General features: G+C 36.8%; 1 protein-coding gene across 1 annotated transcript in view; it reads right to left on the bottom strand.

The window, feature by feature from the left end:
• The window catches only part of LOC108968406 (protein charybde-like), a 23,676-nt gene extending 17,852 nt beyond the window's left edge, over window positions 1-5,824 (bottom strand). Inside the window, exon 1 of the mRNA XM_018932442.1 lies at window positions 1,473-5,824. Coding sequence (XP_018787987.1) covers window positions 1,473-1,542 — 70 coding nt within the window. The 5' untranslated portion in view covers window positions 1,543-5,824. The remainder of the gene's footprint in view (window positions 1-1,472) is intronic.
• Between the last annotated feature and the right edge of the window lie 9,743 nt (window positions 5,825-15,567).

The following is a 15,567-nucleotide window of genomic DNA, read 5'->3' as shown; positions in this document are numbered from 1 at the left end:
TATTTTTACGATAATTTTTATAATATTTTTTTTTTGTTTCCATATACAAAAACTGTATTTTTTTCAAAAAAATTGTGACCCTTCGTACTAAAAAATTGATGCCTCCATTTAAACTATTAATTTTTACTTAAAACATAAAACACTAACAACAAGCGATTACCGCTAATAGCTATTGTAATTGCTAAAAAAATAATGAAATAATTATGTATGCAGCATAAACTGTGTCATTGACCGGATGCAATTAGTTTCGAAAATTGCTTAATTTGTTTAATAAACAATAACTCAAGCGGCCAAGGCAAAAAATGCAAATTAATGCTTAATTATTGTATTTAAATAATTTTATGACAAAAGGTGTTTGTTTAAACAAAATATTACACGCTCGAACGAGGCAAATCAGTCTAATATAGCAAGTGTGAAAATGACTTAACTTAATTATTGCTTGCAATTTAGCCTTTTATGCGAGTAATAATCGCTGACTGAATCACTGTCATGGGAACAAAAAATAAGCATTGATTTAATTGACAACTAAAAATAAACTATTGTGTTAATTGAATGAGTATGGTGAGAAAAATGTTGGTTTAACAATTCTATTGAGTTTGGTTGCAACGAAGCTATGCTAACTTTCCCAAAATAAAAAATTGCCATACAAGAATTTGATTTTGACCGTTTGGTTTGTATGGCAGCTATATGCTATAGTTGTCTGATCTGAACGATTTCTTTGGAATTTAAAGAGTTGCTTTAGACAACAATACCAGTAAAATTTTGTGAAGATATCTCTTGAAAGAAAAAAGTTTTCCATGCAAGGACCTGGTTTTGAACGTTAGGTTTGTATGGCAGCTATACGATATAGTAATCAAATCTTAACCATTTCTGCATATATTGTACTGTTGCTTCGAAGAATGCTTGGAGCCAAATTTCGTAGAGATAGCTTAAGAAATAAATAAGTTTGCTATACAAACATCCGTTTTTGAACATTCAATTTGTATGGCAGCTATTTGTAATAGTGATCGGATAATGGCGGCTCTGACCAATGTGCAGCTTCTTAAAAAGTAGTGGACATGTGTAAAATTTCAGAAAGATTTAACAACAAATACTTATGAAAAAAGGGAAGAAAGCTGCCAGAAACACGCATACTTCAAAGAATTGCATTTTTCACACCAAGCCCAGCGAAAATTCATACAAATCAGACGCATATTACACAACTCGCTGAAAGTGCATTCTATTTCAATTTGCACGTACAGAAATATTATTTGAAAACCAAAATATGCTCTTAAAGCTTTCGCTCATTTCAACAACACCTTAAATGTCAAAGCTACAAAACGCTTTCAGAATATGGTAAACAGCTTGCGGCCAATTCCTAAAAACCGTTTTAGCACAATTTGCAATTCACACGCTATTTCTGCGCAATTTCCGTATTTAGAAATTAAAAAAAATGTAAAGCATGAAGTATTTATAAAATTTTCGACACTCACCTTTAACTTTGCTTGAACCGATGACACCGAATTGTCCCTGATATTGATTTTGYACTGAGAGCACTTCCATTTTTTGGCGCAGCTCCTCGAAGACTTGATCGATATGGATCAAATCGTTGGCGTGTCGCTCCAGCTCGGCGTCCAATTCGAACTGTGACTCGTAGTCAACGTGCGCGTACTCGCGCTCAGCGCCAGCCAGCGTCAATTGCGCCACCTCCGCCGTATCGCCGTTGCGTGCAGCTTCAACGCGCTCAATTTCAGCCTCGCTGTCGTCGTCAATGTCACTGCCAGCGCACACGTTAAGAATGCGCCCGGAATCTGCTTCCGCTTCGGCTTCCACTTCCACTTCGTCGTCGACTTCACTTTCAGGCGCGCCTTTAGCTTGTGGCGCTCCAATACGCGCTCCTGGCTGCTGTCTGGCGGCAACACTTTYGGCGCGTTGCCGGCGTTGCGCAACAGCCGCTGCCTGCAAGTACGGCCTACGCTGCTGATCGACGGTGGTCGCCTCGACCGCTGCCTCCGTGACCGGACTGGGCGGCGGTATATCGACGGCCGCGCTGACGGCGCTGGCGCTACTAACAAGCGCCAAGAGCTGCTTAATGCTTGTGGTGGGTGTGTTGCTGCTGCTGCTGGCGTTGTTGACTGGCTGTGTGACGCCTGTGTGTTCGTGTTGGCTGTCGCTACCGGCCGCTCCTGCTCCTGCTGTTGTTGCAGTGCCCGTGGCTGCTGCTGTGTTTGTGTGGTTGTGGTAGCGTGTTGTTGTAGTGTTGCCAATTTTAATGTTGTTGGCGCTGCAGTGAGCTGCAGCGTACGTGTGGAGTTGGAAAATTATTATTAAATATTTTTTTTTTTTTTTGCTTTTGAGCGTCGCGTATGCGCGTGTTTTTGGTGTTGTCGTGTGTTTTTTTTTTTCAATTTACTGCTTAGTTATAATGTATGATTTCTTACTACTTCAATTAAATTACGCTTAGAGAAATGCACTTTAATCACAAAAATTGTTTTCGTTTTATATTTTTCTTATTAATTTGTTGAATTAAAATTAAAGACACACAGTTGTATTAGAAAGCAAACACAAAACGTCGCAAAACGGCACAGAACTTGACACACTGTCGGACTGTCTTATACTCACTCGCGTTCTGCCTAGCKTTCAATTCACTTCAATCACACGCTAGCCGACTCATGCTGCTGCCTGAAGTGCGTTTCGAAAACCGTTCTGCTGCGTTGTCTTATTAAGTTTCACTTTAGTTAAACGCGTTTATTATTTAATTAACAATTATTAAACATTAATGATAATTTGTTGTGTCTATTAGTAGATGTTTTAAATTTTTTAGGCTTTACTTAACAAAAATGTAATTGGAAAATAACAACTAAGTTCAATTTGTAATTGTCTTTGCTCCTTTTGTCGTCGCCACACGCTTCAATTTGTTATTCTAAGTTGTTTGTTTTTGTTGCTTTTGCATTAGTTTGTATGTTTTATTAAAACGGTTTTAACGCTACTTTTGCATTACTTTGTAGTTTGTTGATTATTTGTATTTATTATGCTTGTTYAAAAAGGCGTTAAAAAAGGAGTAGTTGTGTACTAGTACCACCGCTGCGTCCTATTACTTTTAACTGCATTTCTTTTTACACTAATTAATTTGTTAGCTTCTTATGTGCGGTTGCTTTGTAAATAACTGACTGAAGGCATACACAACTTTTGTCTTCTTTTTTYTCGCAAGCAATTTTTTTCTCGCCTACAGCTCGCCTGTTAAATATTTGCCTCGATTTTTTCCTCGTTTCGCAATACGCGTTGATTTTTTGCTTCCACGAAATTTTGTTGCATTAAATTTAATTTACATTTTGACGTATTTTGTTGCACGCACACACATATATTTTCATAAATAATGCACGCACACCGCTTACTGCCTTCAAGCTCTTCTTGTTGCCTGCTTCAACCGCTATTAATTGCTCGCTTTTTATTGTTATTGTTGTGTATTTTATTAATTTGTGTTTTGTATTAATTTTATAGTTGGTTAATTAATTTTTTTTTATTATTAAAAAATGAAATGATTTATATCCCTGAACTTGTGTGTATTTTACGCTTAGCAAGTTGCAAGTCGCCACTCTCAGCCACGCAAGCTGCTCGCACCAATTTTCGTGTTGCACATAAGCTGCCACTAATATGCACTGCCTGCAGTCATCACAAGAAATTTGTAATGATTTTTAAATTTCTACTGCTTGTCGCTGCTTAATTGTGTGCTATGGCTTTTCGGCTTGCGTCTTGTCGGGCTGCCGGGCCGTATGAGTTTCCTTGTTCCTTGCTCAGCTGCTCTTAGTAGCTGCTGCTTATTTGTCTACGCTTTTTGTAGGCTTCGTCGTCAACTCCTCTACGTCTCATTCACAGCACTAAAATATCACTTGATTTCTTTTTTTTTTTTTTATTTATTTACTTAAATTTGTGGTTTTTAGTCTTGACGCACTGGTCTCAACGCCGTTTGCTTGCACTGCTGCACGTAGGCCGGAAATTTGCCTGCAACGCTTTAACTTTTGCTGCCTATTTGTCGTAAAATATTTTGGCTTCGCGTTTGTTGTAAAATATTTTCGCTTTGTCGGCGCTTTTGTGCTTTTTATCTGCGCCTCGATTTAGTTGCTTCCTTTTTTWATTTTWTTTTTTATTGCAGCGTTTGCTTGTGGCACTCTTTTATGCTGGCTTCACTGCTAGTTTCGTTGGCCGTTCCTTGTACTGTGCCACTTTGTGCCTACTATTTTATCTGCAACACAACAAAAAGCAAACTGTCTGCACTTTTTCCGGCTACGGCGTTTCGGGCTGCGTCCACAATATCAATGGCAAATTGTACTGGTTAGCTTTCACTTTTTTGCACAGCTGTTGTGAAAATGGATTTATTTCATAAATGTCACTTCCTTAAACGCAGCGTAAGCAGCTTTGCAAATATTGTTTTTATTTTATTTTTTGAGTGTGACGTTGCTTCTCCTGCTTTACAATGCGTTACACCGGCTGATTTTACAACAGTAGCTTTGGTTGTCTTTCGCGGTGCGTCGTTGTGTGGCCGGTTGTCTGCCTATGTAACACGTCGTCTCGTCTTTGCTAATTTCCGTTGCTTTGCGCGAGCTCCTCTACGTCGTCTTGCACCAAATTTACAGACGTTACTTACTCGACGCTCTCTCAGCTGCTACTGACTGCCAACGTTGCTGGCACCAAGCTCCAAGGCTCGGCTGTGCGCTATTTTGGCTCAAACGCGTCACTGCCACACTCGTTTCGTTTGCTCTGGCCTGCGTTACTCAGCGCTTATATGCCTTGCTGGAGCTAACGCTTGTGCGTTTGGCGCTGCGCTGCGCTCTCACTCACTGCACGAGTCGTTTGGCTTGCAGCTGATTTGCTTTTCACTCATTTGCCGTTTACTTTGCTTCGTTGTTGTTGTTGTTGTTGTGCCTGTGCTCGCGCTGGTACGTGTTGAAATGTGTTTGTTGCCTGTTATTGTTGTTTGGTAGCTTCCTGACTGGTTTGCTTGCGCCTGCCGCCTGTCAATGCGTTACTTATACTCTTCACTCGCGTGCTCTCTTCTGGCTGTTCAATGCTTTTCCTACCGACTTTGCTGCTAATTTAAGAACTTTTCTGCTGTAAAAATTTAATTTACGGACTTTGCTGAATTTACGAAATTTGACATATTCATCTTTCGCTTTCAAGTAAACGGATTTGTTGCTTGCAAATTGGGACTATTTTTTTTGTTAGRTTTGGTTGCGCTTTTGCTGTTTTTTTAAATTACTATTTCTCGCGTTGCAACGGCGGTGGCTTTGCTGACTACTCGCTCAATAGAATTTCACACCATTAATTTTGCAATTTCAACGACTCAAATAACAGTGAAAATTGCATATGTCAGCTGTTTTCCGTTGCGGTATGTGTGTTGCTCATATGTGGGGTGTGTGTATTGGAAAGAAAGCTTGAAAATATGGCTTGATTTACGCTTGAATGTCTATGGATTTGGTTGCTTGGTTTATTTGTCAAGTCTGTGCTTACTGGCTGGCTGGTTTATTGGCTTTGTGAAATTAACAATAGTTGCTTTTTCTCGCTTACATACAGTTTTCAGTTGAAACTTCGTTTTTACCGTTTCGATTTTACAAAAACTGTTTTGCAGTGTAAATTATTGCTGTCCTTTGTCATGTGTCTATTTTTGGTTGCTTGTAATATTTTACCTCGTACTGTCGTCGTCGTAGTTGTTGTGTTCGCGGTCTTGGTCTTGGTCGTCGTCGTCTTCGTAGTCGTGCTGTATTGCTATTACTTTAATGTTCTTTCAAAAAAAAAAGTGTTCCTCTTCTTGTTCTACACAAACCAATTTCCACGTTACGTTTAACCAGCAGAGTTGTTACGAAGCTACTGGATCCGACCGGCTCAAAGTGCTGCTATTTATAGGGCTACCCAGGCCGTTACAATCAACGATTTTTTCCACATACAGACGGACCATCACTGCAAAGCAAGGCACAAACCAACCCAAACAGCCAACCGACCGTTCGTACAACCAAGCCAACAATCAACCAAACTAACAATAACGTACCGGCTAACGATTTGTATCTTTCAGATCCCTACTCTCCGCTTACATTACAGTCACAATGCAACGCACCTACAAACTGCTACGTATAACATTTGTATGTGTGCGTGTGTTTTTGCACTTAATTGTGAGTGAGTGAGTGTGTGAGTGACTTGTCGTGAAAAGTCGTATTGAGCGCCTGGCTGTGAGTGCCACATAAAATTGCTGCTTGCAGTTGCCCCAACTCTTTGCCATGCGCTATTCGTAACCAATAAGCGCCTACTTTCGCTCACTCTCCTGCTTTAGCTGTCACAACGCACAGCTGAACGTTTGGAACATCTGTTTCGGTAGCTCAGAAAATCAGCTGATTTTTTTCTGCACCTCTTCGTTTGCGCACGCACAGATGTTTTCGTGGTGCTGCTAAGAGTGTTGAGTGAGTCGGGTTGGGAAGATAATTATTTTGAGCAGTAATTGCGCACTGGATGAGTAGTGTTAATATGAAGGGAGAAACTGCAGGCATTACAGCGTTTAAAAGGAGTGAGAAGTTACTGTTTTTAATGAGTGTTCGAGCTATCTCGAATAGATTTGAAACCCTTGCAGCTGTATGATTGAGTGAGAAGTTTCTGCTAATAATGAGTGTTCTAGTTAACTCACATATATTACAAACTCTTTCGGCGTTAGATTTTGCAGCAAGAGCTCAGGCTGCAAGGCGCACTGAGAATAAATTTAACACATAGTCGAAATATGGTGCTCAGCGCTTGAAACATCTGACGTAGATTAACTTGCATTGGAAATAAAGAGCATATAGTGCTCAATTTTTTAACTAAATTCTATAGGAAATCATAGTTAAAGAGAACCGCGCTTGAAATGCTTGAGTTAACTATGGAAAAGAAGACCTTATGGTATATAAAAAGGGTGTTGAGATATTTTCATGCTCAAATTTACATGCTCAAACCAAGAGCACTTAATAATACACTATTTATATTAGCAAAGTGTAATGGGTCGTTTGCCCAAATGGTATAGCAAGAAAAGAGACGCTTAGAAATGAAATATAATTTCTTTCCTGAGATAATTTTCATTGAGTGAAAATGCAAAAATTGCGGTTGTTGAGTGAAAATTTGATTTCTATTATAAAATATTGTTGCAACAAATAAATTTGTGCAAAACCCAAAATTTTGCTTAACGAACCTTTATTATACCCTTTGAGCACATTTCTACGTCTCTCACCTATGCTCAGTAAAGTGGTAATTTATACTCAATTGTATTTAAAATTTTGCTGTACAGCAATATACTTACAAAAATAATGCTCATCGCCTGAAATGTACTTATATATAACTTTCGCTCTTAAATGCAAAGCGTTTTGAATGGTGAGAGTAGGGAGGCGCTCTGAAAAACAGCTGTGAGCAAGTTTTGTATGAATGTTTCGTTTTACTCAATGAAAATTTGGATTTGCTCACACCACTCAAAATTGTGATTTTGAAGTTAATGAATGAAGACTTTTGCATGAACTTCATAGGAACCTAATATAGTTATATATACTTCAGCTGAGCATATTTTTGCAGACATTAAACGCCAAAGCCCTCTTTTGAATCAATAAATTTTTAACTGTTGCTGAAAATCCACAAAATAAATAACGCACATTACAGCATTGATTTTCCGCACACCTTGACGTAAGTGTAACTTATATACATATAAGTTACAAATATATTAGTTACTTTGTTACCAGTAACTCGTCGCTCTTTGGGCGCATTTGCATGCTTATACTGCTAATAATTGATTTTTCCCAAACGAACTAGACTCTTTATTCTGCAACAACTCTGCAAACACAATCACACATGTATTTCTGCATTTACATACTACTATGTGCCTCTGCACCACTCAATCCATGCCTCTCATTGCCTGTGTGCGGCTCTTTGCTGCTTTACCCTGCTCAGAACTCCGCGTGGCCTACGTGACTTTTCATCACTGTTTCCTTTACGCATCCTATATATTTTCTTTTCACCGCTAAGCTGTTTTCCACCCTGCCGCACAAACGCGCAACAAATTTCATTCACTCATTTGCAACTCCATTTACTCTCACCCACTCATGGCACTCAAGCGCTGCGTTAGCTAATACCAAATTCGAACTGCTTAAATATTTATGCTTAATTTATTACATACAAATGTATATGTTTATATTATATATAATATATACAAGCGTAGTATATGCCGCTATTTACTTCTCTCTGCGCACAGCTGATCTTAGACTCCACTACCTCAAGCCACAGTCGCTCTGTGCGCATTGAGCGCTTTTGCTGCCTGCCATAATCAGCTGCTTCATATACCTGCGTACATTATATGCTCTTACAGTAGTTTACAGCGTACCGCACTCTTTCTATTTGTATTATATTGTTGTAAGCACTCTGCGAGTAGCAACCCCAGCCCTTTGACGCAAACTCATTTTGSCGGCAATTTCCTCTGTCAGCGTGAGTTTTATTGATATGTCAAAGTGCTGTGTGAGCGCATGCTAGTTTGAGTTTGTTTGCTTTTCTCACTCACTGCCCGAATTTTGCCGGTTACATCGTTTGCACCGACCTTTAATGATTTTCCACGTACCTTGATATTTTCAGCTGCTGCTTTTCATTTCTGTTTCTAACTCAACTTGTGCGCACGTGATTGTTGGGGGTTTGGTGCTGGCAATTGGCTTCAGTCACCAGAAGTCGGTTTTACTTAATATAATGATAAATTTTTGATGGTTTAAAATTGTTTTTTAGTAATTTAAATATTTTTTGATATGTTTGCATTTTTTTTTCTTATTTTTTAGCGTTTCCCACTAAATCATTCATAAGCGCCACAGTTTTCAATAGATCCCAACATCTAAGTGACATACATGCATAAATTATTGGAAGTTGGAATATGAATGAATATTATATTCTGCTGCAGTTTTGTCTATTTGCGCTTAAAATTTGTGAATATTCCAAAAACATATTTTCAGTRTTATTAAGTGTGTTATATGGCTGTATGGCTATCCCCGACTGCCCGTCGATTTATAAGCGAAATCGTTCCACGGGTGTTGAGTTATCGTTGTGAAATTTTGCACACGTTCTTTGCTCCCCAAGAAGTTGCTCATTTTTCGTAGTGGCCTATATCGGAAAACTGTCATACAAACTGAGCGAACAAATTCAAGCTCTTCTATGGAAAACTTTTTTATTTGACGAGATATTCTCACGAAATTTGGTAGAAAGTATTCCCTAAAATTGTGCTACAATCTTCAAAGAAATTGCTCATATCGAATGACTATAGCATATAGCTRCYATACAAACTGAGCGAACAAACTCAAGTCCTTGTATGGAAAACTTTTTTATTTGAAGGGAAATTCCCACGAAATTTGGCATAAACAATTTTCCACGATACTGCTACAATCTTCTGCCATATAGTTTAGATCGGACCACTATAGCTTATAGCTGCCATACAAACTGTCCTATGAAAATCATGATAAAATTATTTTCATACCTTTTAATACTATTAAAAAATGTAACTATGGCGTGTGCTTAATACCTTCAGTGCAGCTGAAGTTAAAGTGTTTGCTTTTTTTTGTATAATGTTTATATGTATGTGCTTTACGCAGATGCCTGATCTATATGCAGAATCAATGTTGTGACATTAACATGCGAAATAATTATTTATGCCCGCATTTTCAATGCAAGCTCGTGGCTACACCAAGCATTTTATATGCATGTACGCTGTATATATTTATAATAATACATATGCATACATATATCGGCGTATATAGGTATATCAGAAGTTGAATACTCGCTCCAAAAATTAAAGATGCAATTTTGTTTGTTTTGCAAGGCTTTGTATAAGCAGAATACCTACCATAAACACAAATATATATAAGTGCGTGCATATATACATACATAAATATTTCATATACATACATACATACATAGATATGTATAAGTATATGCATATATGTTTGCATATACATATATTTAAATGAATATCTTATTTTTGCCTTAACGAGGCTTGAAACGTGAGCCATTCTGACAGCTTTCGGATACACAAAGACCGATCTTTTATCACATAATGGGCACACATAGCCATGCAGATATATAAAAATGCATGGAAATGTATATAAACGGGGTTTATGTATGAAAATATGTATATATTTCGCTATAGTGATAATTCTTTGGTATTTCAGTAACAAATTTGTGAGTACTGGGCAGGTAATTCAGGTATGGAAAACTTTTTTATTTGACAAGGTATCTTTACAAAATTTAGCACAGATTAGTATTTGAAATATTACTACAATTCTCATAAAGAATTGTTCAGATCAGACTACTATATCCTATAGCTGCCATATAAACTTAACGAGCACACTGAAGTCCTTGTATGGCAAACTTTTTTATTTGTCAAGATATCCTCATGAAATTTAGCATAAATTTTTATCCAAAGCAGGGCTATAATTTCCATAGAAATTGTTCATATCGGATAACTATAGCAAATAGCTGCCGTACAAACTGAACGAGCAAACTCATGTCTTTGCATGAAAAACTTATTTATTTGTCAACAGATCTTCATGAAACTTAACACAAAACAATATTTAAGGTATCATTATATTCTTCGAAAGTTTTGTACAGATCAGACTACTATATCATATAGCTGCCATACAAACTGAAGGAGCACACTGAAGTCCTTGTATGGAAAACTTGTTTATTTGATAAGACATCGTCACGAAATTCGACACATATTATTATATAGAGCACAGCTAAAATCTCCATAAATTTTGTTCAGATCGGACTACTATATCATATATAGTATCGGCCCTACCAACTGACCGCTCAAGTTCAGAACAAATATCATTTTACACCATTTTATGCTACAAAGAAATGCAACTTTGTCGGTTATTGTAGCTGCATTGCAGCGGTAGTTACCGTTTCTTTTTCTTGTTTTTTAAAAAAAATTTTTTTTTCAAATCGTGTGTTATTTAATTATAGCATTTTTCGCAGCTTTGGTAATTCTATATTTAGCCTGCCTTTTATGTAACAACACACAAATCTGAGTACACATATTATATATAAGTACATATGCATACATACATACATATGCGTAACTATTCTCACCACTTACAAACTAGATTTTCGCATTTTTTCAATTTACTCAAATAAATTCTAATTTAATATGCTTATGCCATCGACCTTTAATAAAGCAAAAAAAGCAAGCAAAAGCAAAAAACTATAATAATCAGCGAAGCAATAGTCCAACAGCCGCTACTTAGTTGCCACTAACTAATAACAGCAACAACAACAAGCAACAGCTAACTAGCCAGCCAGCCAGCAGCAATAGCTTAACGATCATATAACAACCTCAAACAGTTGAAAAACTAGCAGCAACGCCAGCAATTGTCTCGTTGATTTAATAAATTAACATTCATCGCTTTCGCTAATTGACTGGCAAGTCAAAGTGATGCGACACATTTTCAAATCAAACTAAAAACGTGAACATCTGCTGAACAAATGTAGCTGCTTACAATTCATACATACATGTATGCGCATGTGTGTGTGTGAGTGTGTATGCATGTGTGCGTGGGTTTATTGCTTTATATTGCGGTGCGGTTAACGAACATGGAGATTCGCTTGCAAACTAAGCTAATATATACATATGTATATGTATTATATTTCTATGTAGGTACAAATGCATATACATACCTAGCACATACATGTATATACATTTCTACATGCATATGTATATATGTATATGTTTGTGCAAACTATTGGTTTATTGTTGCATTGAGCTCAATTTTCGTGAATATATTTTAATTAAATATTGTACTTAAGCGCAACGTGACAACGAGCGAGGCTGCTGGTTTCAGTTGCATGAACAAATATTGCTTGTAAATGTTCATATGTATATAGATACATATGTATGTATGTTTTAATATACTAGCAAAACCAGGTGCAGCAGCTACAAGTTCCAATATATTATACAAGTACTATAAGCATCAACTACAAGTTCTAATTTCATATAATTGAATTTTGATTTGTATGAAAACGCTCTCATTCTTCAACCACTTGTGGCAGCAACACTCAGCTATGCCTATGAACCGCAATATTTTATAAAGACTACTCTTAATTCTCTATCTGGTRGCATCAACGACGTATAATGAGGCTGACAATCCGAGAAGACTGCAAGAAATATCTAGAACAAGGCACCAGAGAAACAATGGAGCAATTCTTGTGCACTTGTCCCGCATTGGCAAGACTACTCTGTAAAAATTAGGGGTATCCACGGTATGATACACTGGAGAAAGTATCGATAGTGAGGCCACAGAGTCTGTTAAAATCATGCATCATAAAAGATGACTACTACTTCTATTCGTTATGTAAGACTCTATATTCCAATACATTGCAACACTCTCTACGATATAGTGCAAAGGTTCAAAAGAGGAGAGTTATTTGACCGCCATTCACTTGGGAGTGACCAGCAACGATTATTTTGCATATGGCTCAAGCAGCTTACGACTTCTGGTCATAGACCAAGTATCCTCTGGGTAGTCTAAAAAAGATCGATTTGAAGGCGAGCTAAAGTGTGAAGGCGAAACATCCATCCCAGGGAGGGATTTGGGACTTACCACTTAACAAACACCTCAAATAAAAAGAAGAAAACAGCCTTACTATTGTAAACTCGCCTATAAGCGCTTAAGCGGTGTCTTCGYCAATAAAGAAGAAGAAGAGAATAAAAGTGTAACAAAATATTTCAGATTGTTGAAAAAAGAATATCGACGAGCACTAAAAAAAATCTTTATATGTATATTAGCCGACTTTGCCTCAATTAGCACGGTATTAATGCTAAATTAGCACGGTACTAATGGTACTAATTAAAGTTTAATAATCTTTGTATTCTGTGCGAACTTTGTTTCTAATGAGTTGTTAAAAAACTAAGAAACGGCATATGTATAGGTGTGTGTATGTATGTCTAGATGTTGAAATTAAAAAAAAACTCGCCTTTTAATTAAACAACTAAACACAATTGCTACTGTTTAAGGGGTACAGTTATTAATTGCTGAGTTGTCGAATGAAAAAAAAAAAACACATTTGAAGCAAGTCTTTGAGATTAACTGTGTTAAATTGTTTGTGATAAAGCGAACTTTATTTTTTGGGAAACTTTATTTGTCAATTTTGATAAATTTTTGTCAGTGTGAATTTCAAATTATCTAAGTAATGGGCGTTCTTTTAGACACATGGTTTTCAAGAAGAAGTAAAACGCTTATACCTTATTATAATGATATATTTTAAATCAGATTTCGGAGCCAGCTCGAATAAATTCCGGGTAAGAGGCCCAATTCTCGACCGCTCTTTTTACAATCGAGCCGATTCTGATGAAATCGCTCTAAAGCGTGGAAAAAGGCAACAGTCGGCTGGCAACGATATGGGGTCTGTATTTTGATATGCGCATGGAATCATTTTTATTGACTACCTTGAGGAGGGAAGGATCATCAAGGGCGACTGTTAGCGTTATTGAACCGCTTGGAGCACAAAATCGCCAAAAAAAATCGGAGGCATTTGAAGCAAAAGAAAGAATTGTTTCCTTAAGCCATAGCATCGTGTCACAAGTAAATAAAAACGATGGTAAAAATTCATGAATCTGGACAATGAATTGCTTTCGCATCCACCATATGTTCCAGGTCTGACCGACAGCGACTATTTCCTGTTCTCAGACCTCAAAAGCATGCTCGCTGGGTAGATATTTTCGTCGACTGAAGTGGTGTTCGCCGAAACTGAGGCCTATTTTGAGGCAGAGAACAMATCGTACTAGAAATACGATATTGACAAGTTGAAAAATTTAAGTTTTGGTTATAAATTGGTTATAAATATTGGTTATAAATTGATTATAAATTGGTTATGTATTGGTTATATATTGGTTATAATACACTTATATTACAACAAAATTCGAGTTTTCGTTATAAAATGATAAAATATATATTTGTTATTATATCTGACAAAGAATTTAACTTTTTTTTGGATGGTACGTTGTTTTGATTTTGGGATGACGATATGTTGAATAAGAAAAAGGAAATTTTGCCAAAAAAATACTTTTACTATGATAGGCCGAGGACATTTGACAAAAAAAGGTGCTTTACTATGGTAGGCCGGATACTTTGCAATTGATCTTTTAAGTATAAATCAAGTAACAGCTGTCAAAAAGACAACTGTGGAAGTGGTATTGCCTCACCGAAAACCACCAAAAAACACGCCTTGTATTTTATTCGATTTTTTATCAGTAAACGAAGCCAGACAAATCGTAGCACACTTGCCAAAAAGGCACATACATCTGTAAATGGTAGATTTACACATATGTATATGCAACTATATATTTCCACCTTTATATTAGATTGTCAAAAAAGTCWTGCGGTATTTTTTTATTGAATTTTCAATTGTTCATATTTTCAATCAATTTTTTTKTGATGACTCATGCCCAGCTTTTGACCGATGCCTGCTACTATGCCGCGGTATTGGTCTTTCGACCAATTCAGCGATTTTATCGCAATTTTCGACGACAGCTCTTCGGAGCGTGGGRCATCTGCGACCACCTCTACACCAGAACGAAAACGTTGAAACCATCGTTGTGTGGTGGAAATGGAAACTGTATCGGGTCCATAAACTGCACAAATTTTATTGGCATCTTGAGATGCATTTTTGCCTTTATCGTAGTAGTACTGTAAAATATGCCGTATTTTCTCTTTATTTTGCTCCATGTTTGCGACGCTANTATTTTCTCTTTATTTTGCTCCATGTTTGCGACGCTATAACTCACGAACGTATTAAAAGAAACGACAATCAATCAAACACGTGTTAGCGCGTGAAATGAGCTTTCCAAAAAGGTATAGCATGACCCGATGCGACGAACAAAACTAGAACTACGCGCTCTCAGCGCCAACWAGCGAAAATACCGCAAGACTTTTTTGACAAACTAATATATACCTGCATATGTATGTATGTTGTTCTTATTGTTATTCAAAATAAATGTGTGTTATCATTAGCAATGCAAATTGGTTAGACTTTCGGCACTRTTATTTAAACCRCTGTACGTATGTATGTATGTATATATGTATGTATTTATGTACTCTTGTTAATGTGTTTGATTGTATTAAGTTTTCGAATAATGTTGCTGGGAATTATCGAAAAATGTCAACAAGCGCAAGCAAAACGCTTACTAATAAACGCTTTTGAAGAAAGAATGAAAGAATCAAGCCATGTATTATATGCAGGTATGTATATATGTGAGTATAATTGACCAATACAGGAAACGGCAAATGCTGATTATGCTTCATTTGATATATAACTGTATAAATATATACTATACATGTCTTTACAAAACATATATTTTAATAGTGGGCGATAAATTTTGTTGTATCGTGGGAGATTTAAAAAAATGCTAAACACGCTAGAAGTTGTGAGAACCAAAATATGTAACGTCTAAAATGGGGCGAAAATTTTAAAAACTAGACACGTACACAAGTAGATCGTATCGATTTCGAGAACTGTTTTTCAATGTGTGTCTTGTGGCGACTTCGGTCAAATTAGTTATAA

Source organism: Bactrocera latifrons, unplaced genomic scaffold (assembly GCF_001853355.1).
Source record: "Bactrocera latifrons isolate USDA-ARS-PBARC rearing strain unplaced genomic scaffold, ASM185335v1 scaffold_214, whole genome shotgun sequence".
In the NCBI taxonomy this organism is placed as follows: Eukaryota; Metazoa; Arthropoda; class Insecta; order Diptera; family Tephritidae; genus Bactrocera; species Bactrocera latifrons.
Note: the sequence above shows the minus strand (reverse complement) of the source record. Positions and strands in the feature narration are given on the sequence as shown.